At 38.3% G+C, this 21,665-nt stretch overlaps 1 protein-coding gene across 1 annotated transcript; it reads right to left on the reverse strand.

Moving 5' to 3' along the window:
• Nucleotides 1–19,244: 19,244 nt before the first annotated feature.
• Nucleotides 19,245–20,904, reverse strand: LOC142173792 (uncharacterized). Its single transcript, XM_075239445.1, has 3 exons — nt 20,792–20,904; nt 19,973–20,194; nt 19,245–19,440 (listed from the first exon to the last, which is right to left on the reverse strand). Exons 1-3 carry the CDS (start codon nt 20,902–20,904, stop codon nt 19,245–19,247), a joined length of 531 nt encoding a protein of 176 aa, XP_075095546.1.
• Between the last annotated feature and the right edge of the window lie 761 nt (nt 20,905–21,665).

Genomic DNA, 21,665 nt, shown 5'->3' on the forward strand with positions numbered 1-21,665 from the left:
TCTTGAAGTACGACACCCAATAATCATCTCGAATGACTGCATGATAATGTGTGAGGACTATGCTCATGTGTCAAATAAAAGCTATGACATGTATTTTTTTGTCCCACTTAGATGCATAGACATTGAATTCTACTTGCGGGATCACCGTGATGTTGTGGATATCTTCCCATGTGTTGTTTTGTACCACTTTAATGTATAGACTTTGATTTCTGCTTGCGAGATCACCATGATGCTATGGATCTCTTCTTTCACCTTTGCCTTTGGTTATTAAATTTAGTAATGATCATCACCATATTCCTCATAAACATCAAAGGAAAAGAGAGTCTCTTATGTGGGCTCATCTTCAAGTGAGAAAACAAATTCAAGATGGTCATCATCACTAAAATGAACGCTTGTGTAATCTGTAATTTCAAAGAGAATTCTAATAGTCTGTTTGGACTTCGGGAAGTTTCGCGCAAAATTTCCTATTTTGTTACAAATCAAAACATGCTCTATTTCTCCTTGCACTGGCCGACCTTCTCCTTCTGAAGTATTTTATTTTCCTTCTGAACCTAAACATATCGCCTTAGAATTTAGGCAACTCAAATCTTTTGAACTTATTCCTTGGCGCCTGGCATGAGCAATGTTTCATTCCTGTGATTAAAATCTGACCTAGCGCAAGCTCTATAAAGTGCTGGATCATTCTTCATTATCTTTTTTGTTGTGGCAGAATCATATCTCCGTTCTGGAATGGGCTTATTAGTCATCCCATCTTGACCATCGTCAACTTTGGAGACATCTGGCTCCATGGGCTGATTCATGACAATAGAAGGAAGTTCTTCTTCTGAGGAATCTTGGCAGGAATCAGTACTTACCTTAGAACTATCCTCATGTACTACCCTTGTTTAATTACATAGTACAACTGGTATAAAACAAATACAACTAACATAAAAGTTTTACAATGTAAGACCCTTATTTGGCTAATATACAAAATATAAAAGCATGATCAAGAACTAGAAAACAAATTGCATGGCCTTATATTTTCGAATTGGTTTTGACAAGACATGGATGATGGTAAAGTGACCCATGAATAGTATTTGCATGACATTGGTTTTGGGTAAATTTATTGCTTGACATGAATGACTTTTCTTTGATGACAAAAGGGACCCTAGAATAGTATTTGGATGGCATAGAACTTGGAAAAATTTATGGCTTGACATGGGTAGGCAGATTAATCGATACACTTGGATTTTATGGTAACTCTTTATGGGTTAAAGTTGCTAAAAAGTGAAAAAATTGTGCAGATTTTTTGTTTTTTCATAGTAATTTCTTATGGGGTAGAGTGGTGAAAAGGATAAAAAAGGTGTGCATACTTTTATTTCTTCAAATGGGCACTTACCTAGGTGGTTAAGAGGTGAAAATTATTTTAGACACTTGTGCAGTTTTTAGTTTAGAAAAAAAGGGGGATTATGGAAGGGAAGTTGGCTAAAAAGGTTTAGAAGACTTATGCAAATTATTTCTTGGCTCATGATTATGCATTATTCTTGTCTTTTAACCCTTCTAGCCTTCGGTTATCAGCTCTTGTGAAATATCTCTTTGCGTGTGAATGATTTTCTTCTATATCTCCTCTTCTTTTAACTTTCTTCTTCAGCAACGAAGTACCGATATTCCCCATTTAAATTGATCTTAGCAATTTTTGCTGGATAAATGTCATAGGTGTCTGGTGAGTCTTCAAGCATTTCGTTTTATCCCATAAGTGATATCTTAACATTTTTCCAATGGAGGTGAGTGGATGAATAATTCAAACTTCCTTCCTCTCATGGCCATATCTCTTCCCGAAGGCTCTTCCTTTGCTGAAAAATGAGCCCATGAGCTCCAGCGTGCTCCTGTTCCATTGCTATGACTGGATAATGAAACAAAAAGGACATCGTAGGCATCACCTTTATAGTTCTTTTTTTATCATACTAAATGGAGTGTGGAACATAAATATTTTAACTCCACAAGAATGAAAATGATGAACCTAATATTTTTGAGCTTTGAACCACAACAAAAATATTTTTAGGAAAGGTTCGAGATTGTCAAAGTCTTGAAAATCACGGCACCTGAATTCTATGTGATTGTGGTATTGATGGCATAGATACCAAGTGAACCATAAGAGATCCTTTGAAAACTTCTTGGCCTACGCTATGAACACATGGCATATTGAATATTCCGGATTATCACCAAAATGTGCAAGTATGGAGCCTCCTTAGTTTCAAAAAACCTGGAGTTCATAAAAACTTTTCGCCCTAATAAGATGGACGGATCAATAGGATCTGAAAAATTAAACAACTCCGGAGGGTGATGTAATGATGGAGAACCTGGGCGTGGCTCATCTGAGAACATGAACATTTGAACTGCTAATTTATTCATCTTCAGGTGCTTGTATTGCAGAAACCTCTTGAAAAACTCACCTTGCCTTCAAAGGAAATCAGTAAAAATATTATCTTTCCCATTATTGTGCTTGGGCTGAAACTTGTATGGAGAAACTATTGAGCCCATCCGAGAATTTGCTAATTCAGAATGACCTTTGGATTCAAGTGGATCATCCTCGGAAAAGCCTTCATATCCATCTCTATAAGAAATTGTGAGTGAATTAGAACAAAAAATAAACATTTTAATCCTATTTTTCAGTGTTATAATCTCCTTGAAAGTAGAATGATAGTGTTGTTCGGCATCCTTGAATCTTCCACTGGCGTAACCACATATTTCTCTCTGACCATTTTCTTCCTCAAAACAAATGCATTCCAAAATTAATTACTGGCATCTGTCTGCAATATTTTCTTTTCATTGGAGGGAATGTGCAAAGATTTGACACTTTGGGATATCTCATTTATTTTTTTCACTTCATCATTTTGTTCCTTGCCCCATGGCTGGGCATTTTTCTTCAACATTTTTGGGAGAGGAGAATATATGTAAAAATATTAGGAATAAAATCTCTCACATAATTTATTATTCCCAAAAACTGCTGGATTTGCGTCGTTGTGAACCCAATATCAGGTAACTTGAGAAGTTACTCAGAAATATGAGGACCTGAGTATATTCTCCATGGGAAAATGCATGCCCAAAAAATCAAACTTCTTTTTTCCAAAAACTATTATTTGGCTGAAAGAAAGATGCCATATTTCCCACTAATGATGCAAAATGATTGAGAAAATTTATGTACTCTTCCCAAGTATCACTGAATACTAAAATATTATTAATATAAATAAGTGATGTATGGAGGATGGGCTGAAATATTTTTATCATTATCTTTTGAAACAAAGATGGAATAGATTTTTAACTGAAATTTGTATGACTTTTCACTGAAAATAGTGATCGGGAATACAAAAACTAATTTTTGTCCTATCATTTGGGCGGATTCCTAATTGCCAAAAACCTAATTTGAGATCAAACTTAGAATTTTTTTTGCTTTGGCAAGTTGGGAGAAAAGGGTGAGCGTATTTTGGATGAGAAACTTGTCATCCAAAAGAAATTGATTGAGTGGTTGGTAATTAATTACCAATCATAGGATAATGAGTGAGGAGGCTCCTCTCGTGTCAAAGAAAAGTTATGACATGTGTTAGTTTGCCCCACTTGGATTGATTTCTGCTTGCGGGATCACCGTGATGATGTGGTTCTTTTCCCATGTGTTGGTTTGTCCCACTTAGATGCATAGACTTTGATTGCTGTTTGTGATATCACCATGATGCTATGGATCTCTTCTTTCACCTTTGGCTTTGGTTCTGAAATTTGGTAATGATCATCACCTTATTCCTCATAAACATATAGGGAAAAGGGAATCTCTTTTGTGGGCTCATCTCCCTGTGAAAAAACTGATTCAAAATCTTCATCCTCACTAAAATGAACGCTTGTGTAATTTGTAATTTCAAAGAGAAGTTTAATAAACTGCTTGAACTATGGGCAGTTTCACTCGAAATGTCCTACTTTATTACAAATAAAACCGGCTATATTTCTCTTTGCATTGCCCGGCCTTCTCCTTCTAAAGTATTTTATTTTTAAACTGAACCTGGACTTGTCGCTTAGGAATTTGGGTAACCTGAATCTTCTAAACTTCTTCCTTGGCGTCTTGCATGAGCAATATTTCTTTCCTATGATTAAATCATTATTCATTATCTGTTTGGTTGTGGTAGAATCATATCTCCTTTGTAGAATGGGCTCATCAATCATCCCATCTTGATCATCGCCAACTTTGCAGACCTCTAGTTCCCTAGGCTGATTCATAAAAATGGAAGGAAGTTCTTCTTCTGAAGAATCTTAGGAGGAATCAGTACTTACCTGGGATATATCCTCATGTACTACTCTTATTTAATTACATAGTACAAGTGGTGAAAAAAAAGTACAACAAACATAAAAGCCTTACAATGTAAGATCCTTATTTGGCTAATAGATAAAACATAAAAACATGATCAAGAAGTGGAAAAAATAATTTCATGGCATTGGGTTTTGAAATTAGATTGGACAAGACATGGATAATGGTAAAGGGACCAATGAATAGTATTTTCATGCCATTGGATTTGTGTAAATTTATGGTTTGACATAGATTACTTTTCTTTGATGACATGATGGTCCCTTGAATAATATTTGCATGGCATAGAACTTGGAAAACTTTATGGCTTGAAATGGGTAGGCAACTTTATTGATATATATTTGTATTTTAATGGTAACTTTTGGTGGTTTAAAGTGGCTAAAAGGTGAAAAACTTATGTAGATTGTTTGTTTTTTTATGGTAATTTCTTGTGGGGTAGAGTGGTGAAAAGGATAAATAAGGTGTGCAAAATTTTATTTTTTCAATTGGGTACTTACCTAGGGGGTTAAGAGTTGAAAATGGTGATACTTGTGCAATTTTATAGATTAGGAAAAATAGGGATTATGGACGGGAAGTTGGCTAAAAAGGTTTAGAAGACTTATTCAAATTATTTCCTGAATCATTATTATGCATTATACTTGTCTTCTAACCCTTCTATCCTTCACTTTTCAGCACTTGTGAAATATATCTTTGCATGCGGTTGATTTTCTTCAATAATTCCTACTCTTTTACCTTTCTTCTTCTGCGACGAAGTACCAATATCCTCATTTAAATTTATCTTAGAAATTTCTTCTGGTGAGTCTTCAAGTATTTCCTTGTATCCCTTAAGTGATATATTAACATTTTTCCAATGGGGGTGAATGGAAGAATAATTCGAACTTCCTTCCTCTCCTGATCATGTCTCCTCTGGAAGACACTAATTTTGCTGAAAAATGATCCTCTGAGCTTTGACGTACTCCTTTTACATTGCTCGGATTGTGACTGGATAATAAAACCAAAAGGGCATCGTAGGCATCACCTTTATAGTTCATTTGATCATACTAAATGGCCTGTGGAACATAAATATTTTGACTCCACGAGAATGAAAATGATGAACCCAATATCTTTGAGGTTTGAACCACAATACAAATATTTTTAGGAAAGGTTCAAGAGTGTCAATTTCTCGAAAATCACGGTACTTGAATTCCATGAGAATGTGGTATTGATTGTAGAGATACAAAAAGAACCATAAGAGATCTTGTGGAAAATTCTTGGCCTACGCTATGAACACATGACATAGTGAAAATTTCGGATTAAAACCAAAAGGTGCTAGTATGGAACCTCCTTAGTTTCAAAAATCTTGGTGTTCATAAAAACTCCCCGCTCTAATAAGATGGACGGATCAATAGGATCTGAAAAATCAAACAACTCTGGTGGGTGATGTAATGATGGAGAACCTGGGCGTGGCTTATGTGAGAACATGAACATTTGAATTGCTAATTTATTCTTCTTCATGTGCTTTTGTTGCAGAAACCTTTTGGAAAATTGACCTTCCTGTCATGACCCGAAATTTTTACCTTCAGGACCATGATGGCGCCTAACATTTAACTTGCTAGGCAAACCAACATTAAAATAATCTTAACCATTTTAAGCAAATTAAATTAAACAGAAGTCAATCACTGAAATAAAGTGTGGAAGACCATTACTACCGAATCATCACAATACATCTCCAAATCTAGTGTCACAAGTGCACGAGCTACTAGAATGATACAAATAAAGGTCTGAATAAAATTCAAGCTGTTTGAAAGATAATAAATAGCTAAGATAAGATAGAAGGGAACTTCAGAACTGCGAACGATGTGCAGTTATACCTCAAGTCTCCTCTGAGTAGCTGAATCTGAGCATGTCTATCGTACGCCAGTGGGACCAACTCCAAAATCTACACAAGAAGTGCAGAGTGTAGTATGAGTATAACCGGCCTAATGTCTCCGTAAGGGTCGAGCCTAACCTCGACGAAGTACTGACGAGGCTATGACAAGACACGTACGCAAACAACCTGTACAAGTATATACAAATACGAAGTAACAATGATACAATAAATAACAATTTATAAATTATGAGGGGACATGCGAATGGGAATAATAAAATAATTTCAGCAGGAGAAGTATCACTTAGCAGCCAATTAATTCATCAACAATAAAATGAGCAACTAATAATATAAAAATGGCACGGCATCACCCGTCGTGCTTTTACTCTCATTCCTCCCATAAACTGATAAATAAATAATAATAATTAGCACGACATCACCCATTGTGCTTTAACTCTCTTTTGGCACGGCATCACTCTTCGTGCTTTTACACTCTCTGAAAATGGTATGGAACCACCCTTCGTGCTTTTACACTCAAAAATGATACGGCAACACCCTTCGTACTTTTACACTCTTTCTCACCATGACAATGATAGTATAAATAATAAAAATGGCACGGCATCACCCTTCGTGCTTTTACATTCTTTCTCACCATATTCAACAATAATTAAATAGTTAAATATTTCATGAATAATGATTAAATAATCAATAATAAACTTAAGCAGGAATATCTTAATTAAATAAGCAATTATTCAAAATGAAATAAATTCCTCCATCATGCTTCGACTTAACCACAACGCATAAGTACTCATCACCTCACATATACATTATACCCGCACATTAAATCACGTAGCAAATAGACAAATAAATCCTACTCCCTCAAGTCAAGGTTAATCACGGCACTTACCTCGCTTTGCAACAAAATTCAAGATTTCAATAAACCTTTGCCTCACAAATTTGTGTCCGAAATCCTCAAATCTAGTCATAAACAACTCAATATACTCAATGCAAATCGTAGGAATTAGTTCCATATGAATTTATTAATTTTTTGGATTAAAATTCGAAATTCATCTCAAAGATCAATAGTGGGGCCCACGTCTCGAATCTCGGAAAAAACTTACGAAATCCGAACACCTCTTCCAAGACGAGTCCAACCATACAAAAATTATCAAATTCTGATGTTAAATGGACCTTCAAATCTTAAATTTTTTGTTTTTTGGAAAGTTTTACAAAAATTCCAATTTCTTCCATCTAAATCCGAAATAAATGATGAATATAAACATGGATTTATGAAATATAATCACCTTTGGTTATAAAACACTTACCCAATTCAAAGTCGTGAAAAATTCCTTTGAAATCACCTAAATCCGAGACTCAAAACTCAAAAATGAGTAAAAACGGTTAACTTCCGATTTTATGGGTTCTGTCTAGGCTTTTTCGCATCTGCGGACACTTGACCACATCTGCGGTTTAGCTTTTTCGGAAATTGGGGTCGCTTCTGTGGGCTGGCTTGTTTCTGAGCAAGGCTGCCCTTCCCCCTTTTCTCGCTTTTGCGATGCGTGGGCAGCTTCTCCGGTCGCGCTTTTGCGATGCGTGGGCCGCTTCTCCGATCGCGCTTCTGCGACACCCCGTCCTGTTGTGCAAACTGTCCGCTTCTACAAGCTCACATCTGCGGTCTACAATCCGCAGGTGCGATTTCACCGGAAGGCCAAAATTTCAGATTTTCCTGAAGTCCAAAGTTTGATCCGTTAACTATCTGGAATCCACCCGAGGCCCCCGGGACCTCAACCAAATACACCAACAAGTCCTAAAACATAATACGAACTTAGTCGAGACCTCAAATAATATCAAAAAATGCTAAAACCACGAATCATACCCCAATTCAAGCTTAAGGAACTTGAGAATTTTCAACTTCTACATTCGATGTCGAAACCTATCAAATCAAGTCCGATTGACCTCAAATTTTGCACACAAGTCATAAATGACATAACGAACCTATTCAAATTTCCAGAATCAGATTCCGACCTCGATATCAAAAAGTCAAGTCCGTGGTCAAACTTTGTAAATCTTTAGCCTTTAAATTTCTAGTTTCCGTTAAATAGCGATAATTTGAGCTAAGGACCTACGAATCCGATTCCGGGCATACACCCATGTCCCAACTTACGATACGGACCTACCGGAGCTGTCAAAACACTGATCCAACTTCGTTCGCTCAAAATATTGACCAAAGTCAACCCATTTGAGTTTTAAAGCTCTATTTGACATCTTAATTAATTTTTCATATAAAAACTTTCCGGAAAATTATTCGGACTGTTTACGCAAGTCGAGGAGTGATGAATAGTGCTTTTCGAGGTCTTATAACACAGAAATGAATGTTTAAATTAAATATGACATTTTGGGTCATCACATTCTCCACCTCTAAAACAAACGTTCGTCCTCTCCATTGCACTCGAACTGATGGATAACTCTTAGACCTCAACTGTCGGACCTGCCGGGCTAGAATAGCAATCGGCTCCTTCTCATAAGTCAAATCCTTGTCCAATTAGACTGAACTAAAATCTAACACATGGGATGGATCACCATGATATTTTCGGAGCATAGACACATGGAACACCAGATGAATCGCTGATAATCTAGGTAGTAATGCAAGCCTGTAGGCTACTTCGCCCACTCTTTCAAGAATTTCGAAGGGTCCTATATACCTAGGGCTCAACTTGCCCTTCTTTTTGAACCTCATTACACCTTTTATAGGTGAAACCCGGAGAAATACTCTTTCTCCAACCATGAATGCAATATCACGAACATTATGGTCGACATAACTCTTTTGCCTAGGCTGAGCTATGGGAAGTCGATCCTGAATAATTTTAACCTTATCCAAGGCATCCTGTACCAAATCGGTACCCAACAATCGAGCCTCTCCCGATTCAAACCAGCCAACTGGAGAACGACACCATCTTCCGTATAATGCCTCATATGGAGCCATCTAAATGCTCAAGTGGTAGCTGTTATTATAGGCAAACTCCACAAGTTGCAATAATTGATCCGAAGAACCTCCAAAGTCTATACCACAAGCGCGTAGCATATCTTCCAATATATAAATAGTGCGCTCTGACTGTCCATTTATCTGTGGATGAAATGTTCTACTCAACTCAACCCGCGTGCCTAACTCACACTGTACAACCCTTCATAAGTGCAAAGTGAACTGTGTAGCTTGATCAGAAATGATAGACATGGGCACACCGTGAAGGCGGAGAATCTCTCGGATGTAACTCTCCGCTAACCTCTATGAAGAATAGGTGACTGCTACTGGAATGAAATGTGCTGACTTGGTAAACTTGTCCACAATGACTCATACTGCGTCAAACTTTATCTGAGTTCATGGAAGCCCAACAACAAAATCCATAGTGATACGCTCCCACTTCCACTCAGGAATTTCTAAATTCTGATGTAAACCACCAGGTCTATGATGCTCGTACTTGACTGGCTGACAATTTAGACACCGAGCTACATATGTAACAATATCCTTCTTCATTCTCCTCCACCAATAATATTTCCGCAAATCTTGATACATTTTGGCGGCACCCAGATGAATAGAATACTTGAAACTGTGTGCCTCCTCAAGAATTAATTCACAGAGCCCATCCACATTAGGAACACAAATACGACCCTGCATCCGTACAAGTCCATCTTCCCCCACAGCAACCTGTTTGGCACCACCGTGTCCTTAAGGACAAGCAAATGAGGATCATTATACTATCGCTCTCTGATACGCTCATCTAGAGAAGACCGAGTGACTGTGCAAGCTAGAACCTGACTGGGTTCTGAAACATCTAACCTCACGAACTGATTATCCAATGTCTGAACATCTGCAGCTAACGGTCTCTCAATCTCATCCCAAATAAGGGAAATAATCAGAATCCACTCCCTCACTGGCACGTGTAGTTTCAGGGTTAGGTTATTTCAACCTACCGTTCCTCGGTGACTATCGATACTCCCAAAAACATTTTTGGTTTGCACACAAAGATAACATAAATACAAATATATTTACCTAATTATCCTTCACATTTCTATAAATATCCATTAGTACTTTCAACCAATCACAACAGCAATATTCCCTTGGCTCTTTTGGCCATTCACAAGATTCATTATTCAAGGCATGGTGACCGTTTTGATATTCCACACTTTCATTTCATCCCTATCATGTATCATCATCATAAATATCAACACATAATATTCCAGAAATCACAACTTTATGTTCATTAGTAATGAAGACCTTAAACACAATGAATTGCTTTCAAAAAAATAGAGTAAACATTTTGGCAATCGAAGCACAAGTTAAAATCATAAACGAGTAACACATCATTTACTATTGAAACACTTTTTCACAAAAAGGGCAATACACAATTTCCACCCAAGAATATATAAGAAGACAAAACACATTGAAACTACTTACAAAGCATAACATTAGTTAAAATAGCCACATATGGGCATCCCCAATTCACTTATTTCACTGCCAACCATCTTTATAGATTATCAACAATAAGACATTTCCAATCAAGACTTTAGATACACATATGAGCAATTAAGAGTCTTAAGTATATTGAGTTTTTCTCACACAGTTTGGCATACTAGCTTTCATTTGAAACATGACTCAAAGCCATAACATTTTAACACACATATCATACTTGAAAACATTCCCGAAGGATAACATAATGTGATAGGACCATTTAGAACACATTTTGAATACAAAATTATCGATACTTTGCTTACTCAGGATGATTGAATTTATTGGGAACAACTCGGAACATGAAAATAAGGAACTTGAACCAACCATACTTGAAACTTACGGGAACATCATGGAATTCAATTATAAGAGAGTAGTTTAGCCAACATACCTCGCTTTGAGCTTTCCTTAAATTACTACAATGTTCCTGAAATGGACTGCAGATCTACAATCGTAGAATGGACTATAGAACGGGCATGCGGTCCGCACAATGGACCGCTAAACTGGTCAGTTCTGCGACCATTCTGCGGTCGCAGAATTGGCCACAGAATCACATTCTGCTAGCCTTTGGTAATTTTGTCATAACTTCTTGTAGGGGTGTCCAAATAACAAATGGTTTGAGGCGTTAGAAACTAGACTCAAAGTTCTTTCATTTGAAAGGATGTTCATCACATAACGCGTTAGAAACTAGACTCAAAGGTCTTTAATTTGAAAGGTGTTAATCACATAACCCCTTATATATATGTAGATATGCTTGCCCAAAGTTTGGTCTTGTGCGTACTCATTTGAAACTTTAGTCTATCATGTAATTTCCAACTTGACTTAGACTTAGGGCTCTCCTTAGAACCCGCATCACTTATAATATGCCTCGTACACTTATTATCATATCAAATTTATATCCATCATATTAATATTCCTCGCCTGCACACAAAATAATATAATTAGCACACATCAACTTTCTTAATAGCGCTTAAGTACTTCAAAATTTTCAGGGGTGCTACACAACAACCCAAACCTATAACCGTTCATGCTTTTATATCAAACCTATCAACTCATATCTCATGAACTTAGAGTCTATAATCACTAATGCAATGCTATAATCAATTAGAGGGTGGACGTTCAATCATCTTGAATTCGAGTTCTAGGGTTTCGTTTCTCAACAACAATGTCTCAATCGAATACCTAATGATTTGAATGGTTTACCCATATTAATAAGGTGTTGGTGAATTGAAATAAACTTAGAATCAATATTAGAACTTACCTTGGATGATGGAGAGACCTTGGAGGAAGTTGGGTTCTCGAGATCTTCCCTTTCTATAGAAAATTTATGGGTATGGGTATATGGAACAAAGTAGGGCTTTAACAACGACCCTTCAGGTGCGCGCCCATGCAACTTAAGGCCCAACCATGCACCTGAACATGCACCAAGGGCGGTGGCACTGCACCAAGTGTGTTGTCGTGCACGTGATGGCTGAGCGCGTAGCTGAGCATGCAGAATGCACATTGTCCAGTAAAAAACATGTAAATTATTACACGGAGATCCATTCGGGAATTTGAAAAAACTACAACTTTAGTGTTTTATGTTTTCTTGAATTCCTAATAGATTTTTATTTGATCAGGCTGGAAGATAGACCTTCCATAAACTTTGTTGATTTTATTAAATCTTATGCACGTCACTCTGTATACTCATTTTACACATTCATGCCTATTTTGAATATATAGAGTGTTACATGAAAATCTAGCTGAGGAAGGGAATAACTTTTGGAAGAGAATATACTTGGGAGGAAGAGAAGTGACTTGAGAATTTCTAGGTGTCTGGGAACAAAGTGATCAGTTTTTATGAGGTTTATTTTTTCTCTTAAAGATACCGTATCTTTCTGTTGCTACTAGAAGAAATGGAAAAGAGAAGTACCCGACGGACAAATATCGTACTACAAGCTTGCTAACTTGTGCTCTAAGGCTTTGATAAGTTCTGCCTGCTGAGAAGGCTTCTCTACAACCTATCCAACCTTTTTCTCAATATCTTTCCTCTTTGCTAAGCATTTTATTGTGAGTGTGTGCAATATTTTTAAAAGTGCTATCTATGTTGTTCAAGATTCTATTTTGAGAAATAGAATTTTTGGATTGCCAATTTATTGTTGATTCAATGTCACTAGATGGTGGTTTTTATCCTAAGGGGAAAACAACATTCTTTTTTGGGATCTTGGGGGAATGACATGCACCTTCTTTAATAAAATGTTCAAGAGGTGGAAGATCATGAGTATTGTAATGACGCGGTCGGTCTTTTTGTATATTGTAGCCCTGTTACCCTATTTATTGTCTCTTCTATGTTTATTTGTGGTTATGTGACTTTTGGGGTGGTTGGATTTGTTTTAGGGAAGTTTTGGAGTGAATCGGGACACTTAGTCCCAATGTTGGAAGCTTAAGTTGAAAGAGTTAACAAGAGTTTGGATTTTGTGTAGACAACTGTGTAATGGAGTTTTGACAGTTCTAATAGATTCGTATGGTTGGATATGGATTCGAAGGTCCGTAGGTTTGTTTGAGGCTTTTTGGCGAAAGTTGGAAAGTTGAAGGATTAGAAGTTTGAGAGGTTTGACCGAGCGTAGAAATTTTTGGTACCAGGTTTGGATTTTGGTTCCTGGAGTTGGAATAGGTCTATTGTCTCATTTGGGAGTAGTGTGCAAAATTTGAGGCCATTCAAAATTTATTTGATGCGGTTCGGCAACATTTTTAGAAGTAGGAAGTTCATTTATTTTATTAGGCTTGAATTGGGGTGTGCTTCGTGATTTTGATGTGATTTGAGGCTTCAACTATGTTTATATCGTGCTTTAGGATGTGGTGGTATGTTTGGATGGTGTCCTGAGGGCCTTAGGTGCGATTCTGATTGAAATTTGGACTTAAGGAAATGTTTATAGCTTCAAGTCTACTGTAAGCGCACCTACGAGGTACTGGCAGCAGGTGCGACAAGTTGTGCGCTTCTGTGAGGTTGGCTTGGTTGAGGAGAGGTTGCATATTCCTACATAAGCGGATGCACTTCTGCGCACGAAGGTCTGCAGGAGCGGGGTTTGGCTGGATGCGGGAAAGGTGCAGGTGCCAGGTAGGTTCCGCATCTACGAGACCGTAGATTCAGTCAGTTGAGTACAGAAGCAAGAATGGGTGTATTTTTGGGAATCCGCAAGTGCGAAACAAGTACCGTATAAAAGGTACCACAGGTGCGTTAATGTAGCCGCAAATGCGTAAGGTCAGGGACTTAAGTGAAGCTCGCAAGTGCGAGATTTTGACCACAGAAGTGGTGATTTTGATCATAGATGCCATTTCACTAACAGATCTTATAGCTTGAAGGGTTTGGCATTTTTCTCATTTTTGGAGTTGTGGAGTTCGGCTAAGGGGAATATGTGGAGTACTTTTCACCATAATCGAAGAGGTAAGTGGTGGTTCATCATTTTTATTGATAAATATTGATTATTACACCTAGTTTATGTGATTTTGAAGTGAAATTTGGGGGGTTTTAGACTGTTGTTGGAGAGTTAGATGTGATGACTTGAGGGTCAATTTGTGGTTAGAATTAAATAATTTTGGTATGGTTGGACTCGTAATTGAATAGGTGTTTGGAATTTGTGCATTTTGTCGGGTTCCGAGGTGCGGCCCGGGGTTGACTTTTTGATTTTTGTTAAAGATCTTAGCTTTACATATGGAATCAATTCCCATAGCACGTATTGATTATATTAAGTTGATTTTACTAGATTCTGGTTGTTTGGAGGTCGATTAGTGAGGCTAGGATTGTTGGAGTATTGATTTACGCGTTTTGAGCTATGTAACATTTCTAAACTTGGAATTGAGGGTATTTATCCTTAGAAAACATGTTATTTGTGTTGCGTTGGGGTGACGCACATGTTAGGTGAAAGGCGTGTGGGCGTGAACGGTGGTAATCATAATCCGGGTTGATGTTTTTACTGTGTTGCTTTCAAGTCTTGTGTTATCCGTGTAATTCCTACTTGTTAGAGTAATTGAGTTTTGATTCATGTTAGAAATCATGTTTAGGCTATGTGCTTATTCGATTGAGACCTAATGATGCTATTTATGTTGTTTGAGTTATATTAGTTAACAATAATTTTACACTCAGTCATGGTTCTTCGTTTGCATATCATATCTTTGTCTATGCTCATCATTCATTGTTACATCGCATGTTATTATTGTTGGACTGAGTGGTATGAGATTGTGAGCCCTTGAGACTTGAGAGATTGATGATTGAGGTGGGCCTTAGAGCCATGTTGAGAGTGTTATTTTTGATCGGGTTGCACGCCATAGCAGGCCATATTGGCTTTATTACTATTATTATTATATGGATTGGGCTGCATGCCACATCAGGCCTTATTGGCTTTGATTAGCGCTTGGACAGGATCCGCCCCTGCGGAGTCTGACATATCAATAGTTAGCGCAGACACAGTGATATGTACATGTGCATTGGTGAGAGGCATTGATGCCAGACACCTGTACAGTGATGAGTGATTGCGTGCGTATGATGAGTTGGCCTTTGAGACAGGTAGATTCAGTATTTTGAGAGTGAGAGTACTTGTGAATATCACTATGAAATCATTCATTTGACATGCATATTTGACATGTAGGCATAGAGATGTACCATTCCTCATGCTAGCTGTAACTGACTTGTTCCTATCAGTTTTGGGCTTCAATTATTGAACTTGAAATCATGTCAAAATTTCTGTAATATGAACGAGTCGACTATGTTAATTCCTTTGAGTTATTTATTATTATTGTCATTATTATACTTGTGTTATCATTACATTGGAAGATGACTGTCTTCTTCTGAGCTCGTGGCTGCTTTCAGCCCAAGGTTAGTTCTATTACTTATTGAGTACATGGGGTCGATTGTACTCATACTACACTCTGCACTTCGTGTGTAGATCCAGGTGCATCAGCATGTGGTGATCGCTAGATCGATGCTAGTACCTACTTGGAGACTTAAAGGGTGCTATGACATCAGCAGTCCTTGACTATCTTTCCCTTTATTTTCTTCAGTACTATTCTATTACATAGACAATTCTACTAGGGATTTGTTTATGTTTGATACTCAGTAGTGTACATGTACTCATTGACACAAGATTTTGGGATGATTGTAGAAACTTTTCAATTATTTTTATTAGATACTTATGATATATTCAAATGGTTAAGATATTATGAGACCGTTGGCTTGCTGGCAAGTAGTGTTAGGCACCATCGCGGCTCCGGTGGGAGTTAGATCACGACAAGTTAGTATTGGAGCACTAGGTTGCTTAGGTCTCAAGAGTCATGAGCAGGTTTAGTAGAGTTTTGCGGATTAGAAAGTGAATTCTGTACTTATCTTTGAAAGTCTACCAAACTACTAGGAAACTTCACTTTCTTGCATTTACCCGCTCAATGCGATTGTATGTTTCTCTTCCCAATTTCCTACTATTCTCGATAACTAGCACGGTATGGTTGGTGTAGATAGGGTTGCTTCCATCCCCGTGAATAATTACCTCTTGATGATTCCTCTCATACTTCATAACTTGGCGCAGAGTAGAAGAAACTTCCCCATCTACGTATATCCATGGTCGTACCGATAACAAGTTGTAGGTGGCGGATATGTCTAGCACTTGGAATTCGACATCAAACCAGGTCGCACCCATCTGAAGATCAAGATTGATTTCCCCAATACTGGCTCTCTGAGATCCATCGAACACTTTCACATTAATGCTTCCCATCCGTTTCTCATGCAGGCCTTTTCAAGTCTTTTCAAAGTAGTTAGTGAGCATATGTTCAGGCACGAACCTCCATCTATCAGGACACTGGCAATGAACTTGTCTTCAAATTGCAGAGGGATGAGCAACGCTTTGTTGTGACTCAACCCTTCCGGTGGTAGCTCACTTCGTGGAAAGTAATTTTGTGACTCTCCAGTACCTTTCCTACCATGTTAGCATCTCCCTGCTAGTGATACTGGTAGGCACATAAGCTTCACTTAATACTTTAATTAGGGCATTCTTATGTCATGCCCCGACCTCGGGGAGCGCGACCGGTGGTCAACCGAGATAACCCGGCCAAGCAAGCATGTACAATGCCTTCTACCCGTACATACCTATGAGTAAAGAGAAGATATATTCTCATTAATTAGACTGAGAAGATCGTGTTAACAATACCAAATTAATTACCAATAATTACAATATTTATAAGTCTCCAAAATAATACATAACAGATTCATAGTTTAGGAGTGGAACCTGTGATACAATTACAACATTACTAGTTTGACTTCCCCATAACCAAGGTATAAACCGCACTATGTCTACGGAGCCTCTAATTGATACAAAAAAGAGTAGCGTGATAGTATCGGCAACAAGGCTCCGGTTAAACCTCAAAACAATATACATAGAGGACAAGAGTTACAAGACCCCGAAATGAAGGGGGCTCACCAAGTCAGCTGGGGAGAGGGTGTACTACCATCACTGATCAATACAGCCTGCTGTGGAACCACCTGCATCCATTAAAGATGCAACGACCCCAGCAAAAGGGATGTTAGTACATATGGAATAGTACTAGTATGTAAAAATAAACACACTATCAATAGAACGAGTAATAGTAAAATGAGAAGGAAACATGAAATCAACGAGAGCCTTAAACAGTATTAAAGTGTCAACTTAAGAAAAAGATAAATTTCAGGTAAGTTTCAATATTTTGAAGTTGGGAGATCTTTAGTACCGATACACCACCGTGATTTTAGCACAGAGTCCGATCTCAGCCCGATCAGGTAAGCCGTCTCACCTCGATACATCCAATCACAACACCACCATGTGCGCGACATGGAGTCCGATCTATGCCCGATCCGCTAAGCCATCTCACCACAATTGTATTTGGGTTGACATCATATCAAATCTCTCTAGCAATAATCTCATACCATTTAAGGAGAGATATCTTAACACATCAATCTTATCCCATATAAGGGGAAAACAATCTCATCACATCAATACAGGGATTTACCCCTCAATCACTCCTATACTAGCATGTGTAGTTTCGGGGTTAGGTTATTTTGACCTACCCTTCCTCGGTGACTAAACGATACTCCCAAAGCATGTACTATTTAATGGCACTAGTGGCCACAATCTTAATATCATTCTCGGCACGTCGACCGTATTTCATATTTCATACTCACCTCTATAACATTCAAGTGTTACCATGGATTATCATCAATAAGTGAATTTCAAATCAAGACTTTAAGTACACATATGAGCAAATGAAGGTCTTAAAGACATTGAGCTTCTCTTCCACAATTAGGTATACTAACTTGCAATTGAAACATGATTTTAAATCACAACACCTTTTGTACATTGATCATACTAGATTACATTCTCGGAGGGAATCATGATATGATAGGAACATTTGGAACACATTTTGAGTGCATACATCTTTCAATACAAGATGTATTTTAGAATAATCAATTTTATTAGGAAGGACTGAGAACATGAGAAATAAGAAATTGAGCCAACCATAATCGCAACTTACGAGGATATCATGGAAATCGATTCTACAATAGGAGTTTAGCCGACATACCTCGCTTGTGCTTCCTTAAATTACTACAATGATCCAAGAATACTTGTGACTTCAATCTATTAGAAACATGACAAATTTGAACCATAATTAGGATGATATTCGGGGTTTCAGCTCATTTGAGCATTTTATCAAGCACTAGGTGTTCATGAAGGTTTCAAGGTTCTCCTATGGTGGATTCCTTAACCCCACAACCCAATGTTTACCCATTTGAGCTCAATAAACTTCCCACCAACCTTGATGGTACATGCTTGCATAAATAATACTCAAGAATCACACTTCTCATTACTTACTTTCAGTCCAATCCCGAAATTGAGGGCTTGAGAGTAGAACCTTACCTCTTGGATGAAGACCTTGCAATTTTTACTTGTTGAATTTCAAAGCTTGAGCAAGGGTTGATGAAAAGAGTACTTGGGGCTTCCTCCTCTCTCTCTAAAGCACTCCCCTCACTCTAAAATTGAAGATATTTGCCTTCTAAACGAGACCCAATGGCTTTTTATCAAATGGGGTCAGATTTTAAAAATTAGAAAATGGACCCTCCGAACTCAACTCTACGATCGTAGAGTGCACCGCAGATCAGGTCTGCGGCCTACAACATGGACCGCAACAACAGTCCCAAAAACTGGGTTGCTCTGATCCAGTCTGTGGCCCGCATATCAATTATGCGGCCGCAGAATGGACCGCAGAATCTCCCTTCAGAAATCTTCATGTTGGTTCTGCGATGGATGTGCGGTCTGGGAAACGATTAAACGGTCGTATAGTGATCGTAAAACAACCTCCAAAATTGTCCCATTTCTCTGCTTCACTCCGCGGCAGGTCTGCGGTCCGCGGAGAAGTTCTGCGGCCGCATAATGGATCGTATAAATGCCCTGTTATGCAAAAGTGTTTTCTTCAACTCCCCAAAACCCTAGTTTTTAGGTGAAATTTTACGGGTCCTCACATCCATCCCTGCTTAGGATCATTCGTCCTCGAATGAGGGTCAAATTCCACAATTAGCATCCAATGTGAGCCCCACTGTTACTTCTCACAACAGCAGTTCCAAATTCTTTCCTAACTCCCTGAATTTCCAAAACTTTCGCAAGAGTCTCCCCTGTAATTTGGCCTATCCACCTGCTAGAGAATCCTAGAACCAGTCCTAATAGCATAACCAGAACACAACGATGTAAAACAACATGGAAATAACACCGGCTACAACGCCATAAACATTACATTAAAAAAAGAGTATCCTTAACATAAGCTGTACAGGGGAAACATAATTTGTAGAAAGTTAGCTTTTAACATTTTTCATGGACACAACTACATCTACTAAAACAAATGAGGATACACCTTCTTCATCTCTTCCTCAACTTCCCAGGTGGCCTCTTCGACCTGTTGCTTTCACCATAACACTTTCACGAAGGCAATCTATTTATTTCTCAGCATTTGGACTTGCCTATCAAGAATGGTAACTGGAATCTCTTCATAAGTCAATTCCTCATTAACCTCTATAGTCTCCACTGGAACAATAAGCGACAGATCTCCAACCACCTTTTTCAACATGGATACATGAAACACCGGGTGCACTAAAAACATCCCTAGAGGTAGTTCTAGCCTGTAAGCCACCTGACCAATCCTATGAATAATTTTGTATGGTTAGACATAACTCAGACACTATTTTCCAATCTTACCAAATCGCATTACACCCTTCATGGGGGAAACCTTCAAGAATACCTAATCATACTCTTGGAACACCAATTCCCTACGACGTATATCCCGATAGGACTTCTGACGGCTTTGGGAAGTTTTCAACCATTCCTTAATGATCTTAACCTTCTCCATAGCTTGATGCACAAGTTCGGGCCCTATCAACTCCGCTTTCCCAATCTTGAACCACCCAAAAGGAGATCTACATCTCCTGCCATATAGAGCCTCCAATGACACCATCTGAATGCTATCATGATAACTGTTGTTGTATGCAAATTCTATGAGTGGCAAGTGATCATCCCAACTACCCTTAAAGTCGAGAACACAAGCGCATAACATATCCTCAAGCCTCTGAATAGTCCGCTCTGCATGACCGTTGGTCTGTGGATGGAAAGCTGTACTAAGATTCACTTGAGTACCCAAACCTTGCTGAAATTTACTCCAAATGTTAGCTGTGAAATGTGCCCTTCGATTGAAGATAATAGAAACTGGAGTGCCATGCAACCTGACTATTTCCTTCATATACAACTGAGCAAACTGTTTCGCTGTCTCGGTAGCCTTAACAAGTAAGAAGTGTGCTGATTTTGTGAGACAATCCATAATCACCGAAATCTAGTCAAACTTGTGAGGCGTGCGAGGTAGTCCCACCACAATTTCCATATTGATCATCTCTCATTTCCACATCCAAATTTCTATGTTCTATGCCAACCCACCAGACGTTTGATGTTCGACCTTTACTTGTTGACAATGTGGACATCTTGCCACAAATTCCGCTACATTCCTCTTCATATCATTCCACTAGTAGACTTCCTTAAGATCATGGTACATCTTTGTACAACCTGGATGCACGAAATACCCGGAAGTCTGAGCCTCGATCATGATTTTTCCCCAAAGACCATCTACATTAGGAATACATAATCGCCCTTGGTACCTTAGCATACAATCATCCATGCTAAGAGAAAAAGCCATGGTCTTATGTTTATAAATTCCCTCCTTCAATTGTAGCAACAACGAATCGTCGTACTACTTCTCCTTGACTTCCACAACAAGCGATGATTCGGCCATATTTTGAACAATTACTCCTCCTTCACTAAAGTCCGCAAGACGAACTCCAAAACTAGCCAACCAGTGAACTTCCATGGCTAATGACCTTTGATGTGTCTCTAAGTGAGCCAAACTACCCATGGATATTTTGCTAAGAGCATCCTCCACGATATTAGCCTTCCCTGAATGATATAGAATATCGGTGTCGTAGTCCTTCAGTAACTCAAGTCATCTTCTTTGCCTTAGATTCTATTCTTTCTGTTTGAAAATATATTGAATGCTCTTATGGTCCGTGAATATATCCACATGGACCCCAATAAAATAATGACGCCAAATCTTCAATGCAAAAACCACCGCCGCGAGCTCTAAGTCATGTGTTGGATAGTTCTTCTCATGATTTTTGAGCTGCCTAGAAGTGTAGGCGATCACCTTGCCATGTTGCATTAATACACATCCTAGTCCGATTCTTGAAGCATCACAATATACCACAAACCCATATGTACCTTCTGGTAGGGTCAACACCGATGTTGTAGTCAATCTTGATTTCAACTCATGTAAGCTCTTTTCACATCACTATTGGAACTTAACTACCTTCTACGTCAATTTAGTCAATGGGGAGGCAAGAGTAGAGAACCCCTACACAAACTTTCTGTAATACCCAGCTAAACCCAAGAATCTACAAATCT

The sequence above is a fragment of the Nicotiana tabacum genome, chromosome 19 (genome assembly GCF_000715075.1).
Source record: "Nicotiana tabacum cultivar K326 chromosome 19, ASM71507v2, whole genome shotgun sequence".
Lineage (NCBI taxonomy): Eukaryota > Viridiplantae > Streptophyta > Magnoliopsida > Solanales > Solanaceae > Nicotiana > Nicotiana tabacum.

Excerpts from the sequence above, each read along its gene's own strand:
- LOC142173792 (XM_075239445.1), bottom strand. The coding sequence starts at position 20,904 with ATGGCTTTTTCTCTTAGCATGGATGATTGTATGCTAAGGTACCAAGGG. Across the intron at positions 20,195-20,791 it reads ATCGAGGCTCAGACTTCCGG|TTATCATGATAGCATTCAGA; the intron begins GTATTTCGTGCA and ends ATACAACAACAG. Across the intron at positions 19,441-19,972 it reads AGGGAATTGGTGTTCCAAGA|CCGGTGTTATTTCCATGTTG; the intron begins GTATGATTAGGT and ends ATGGCGTTGTAG.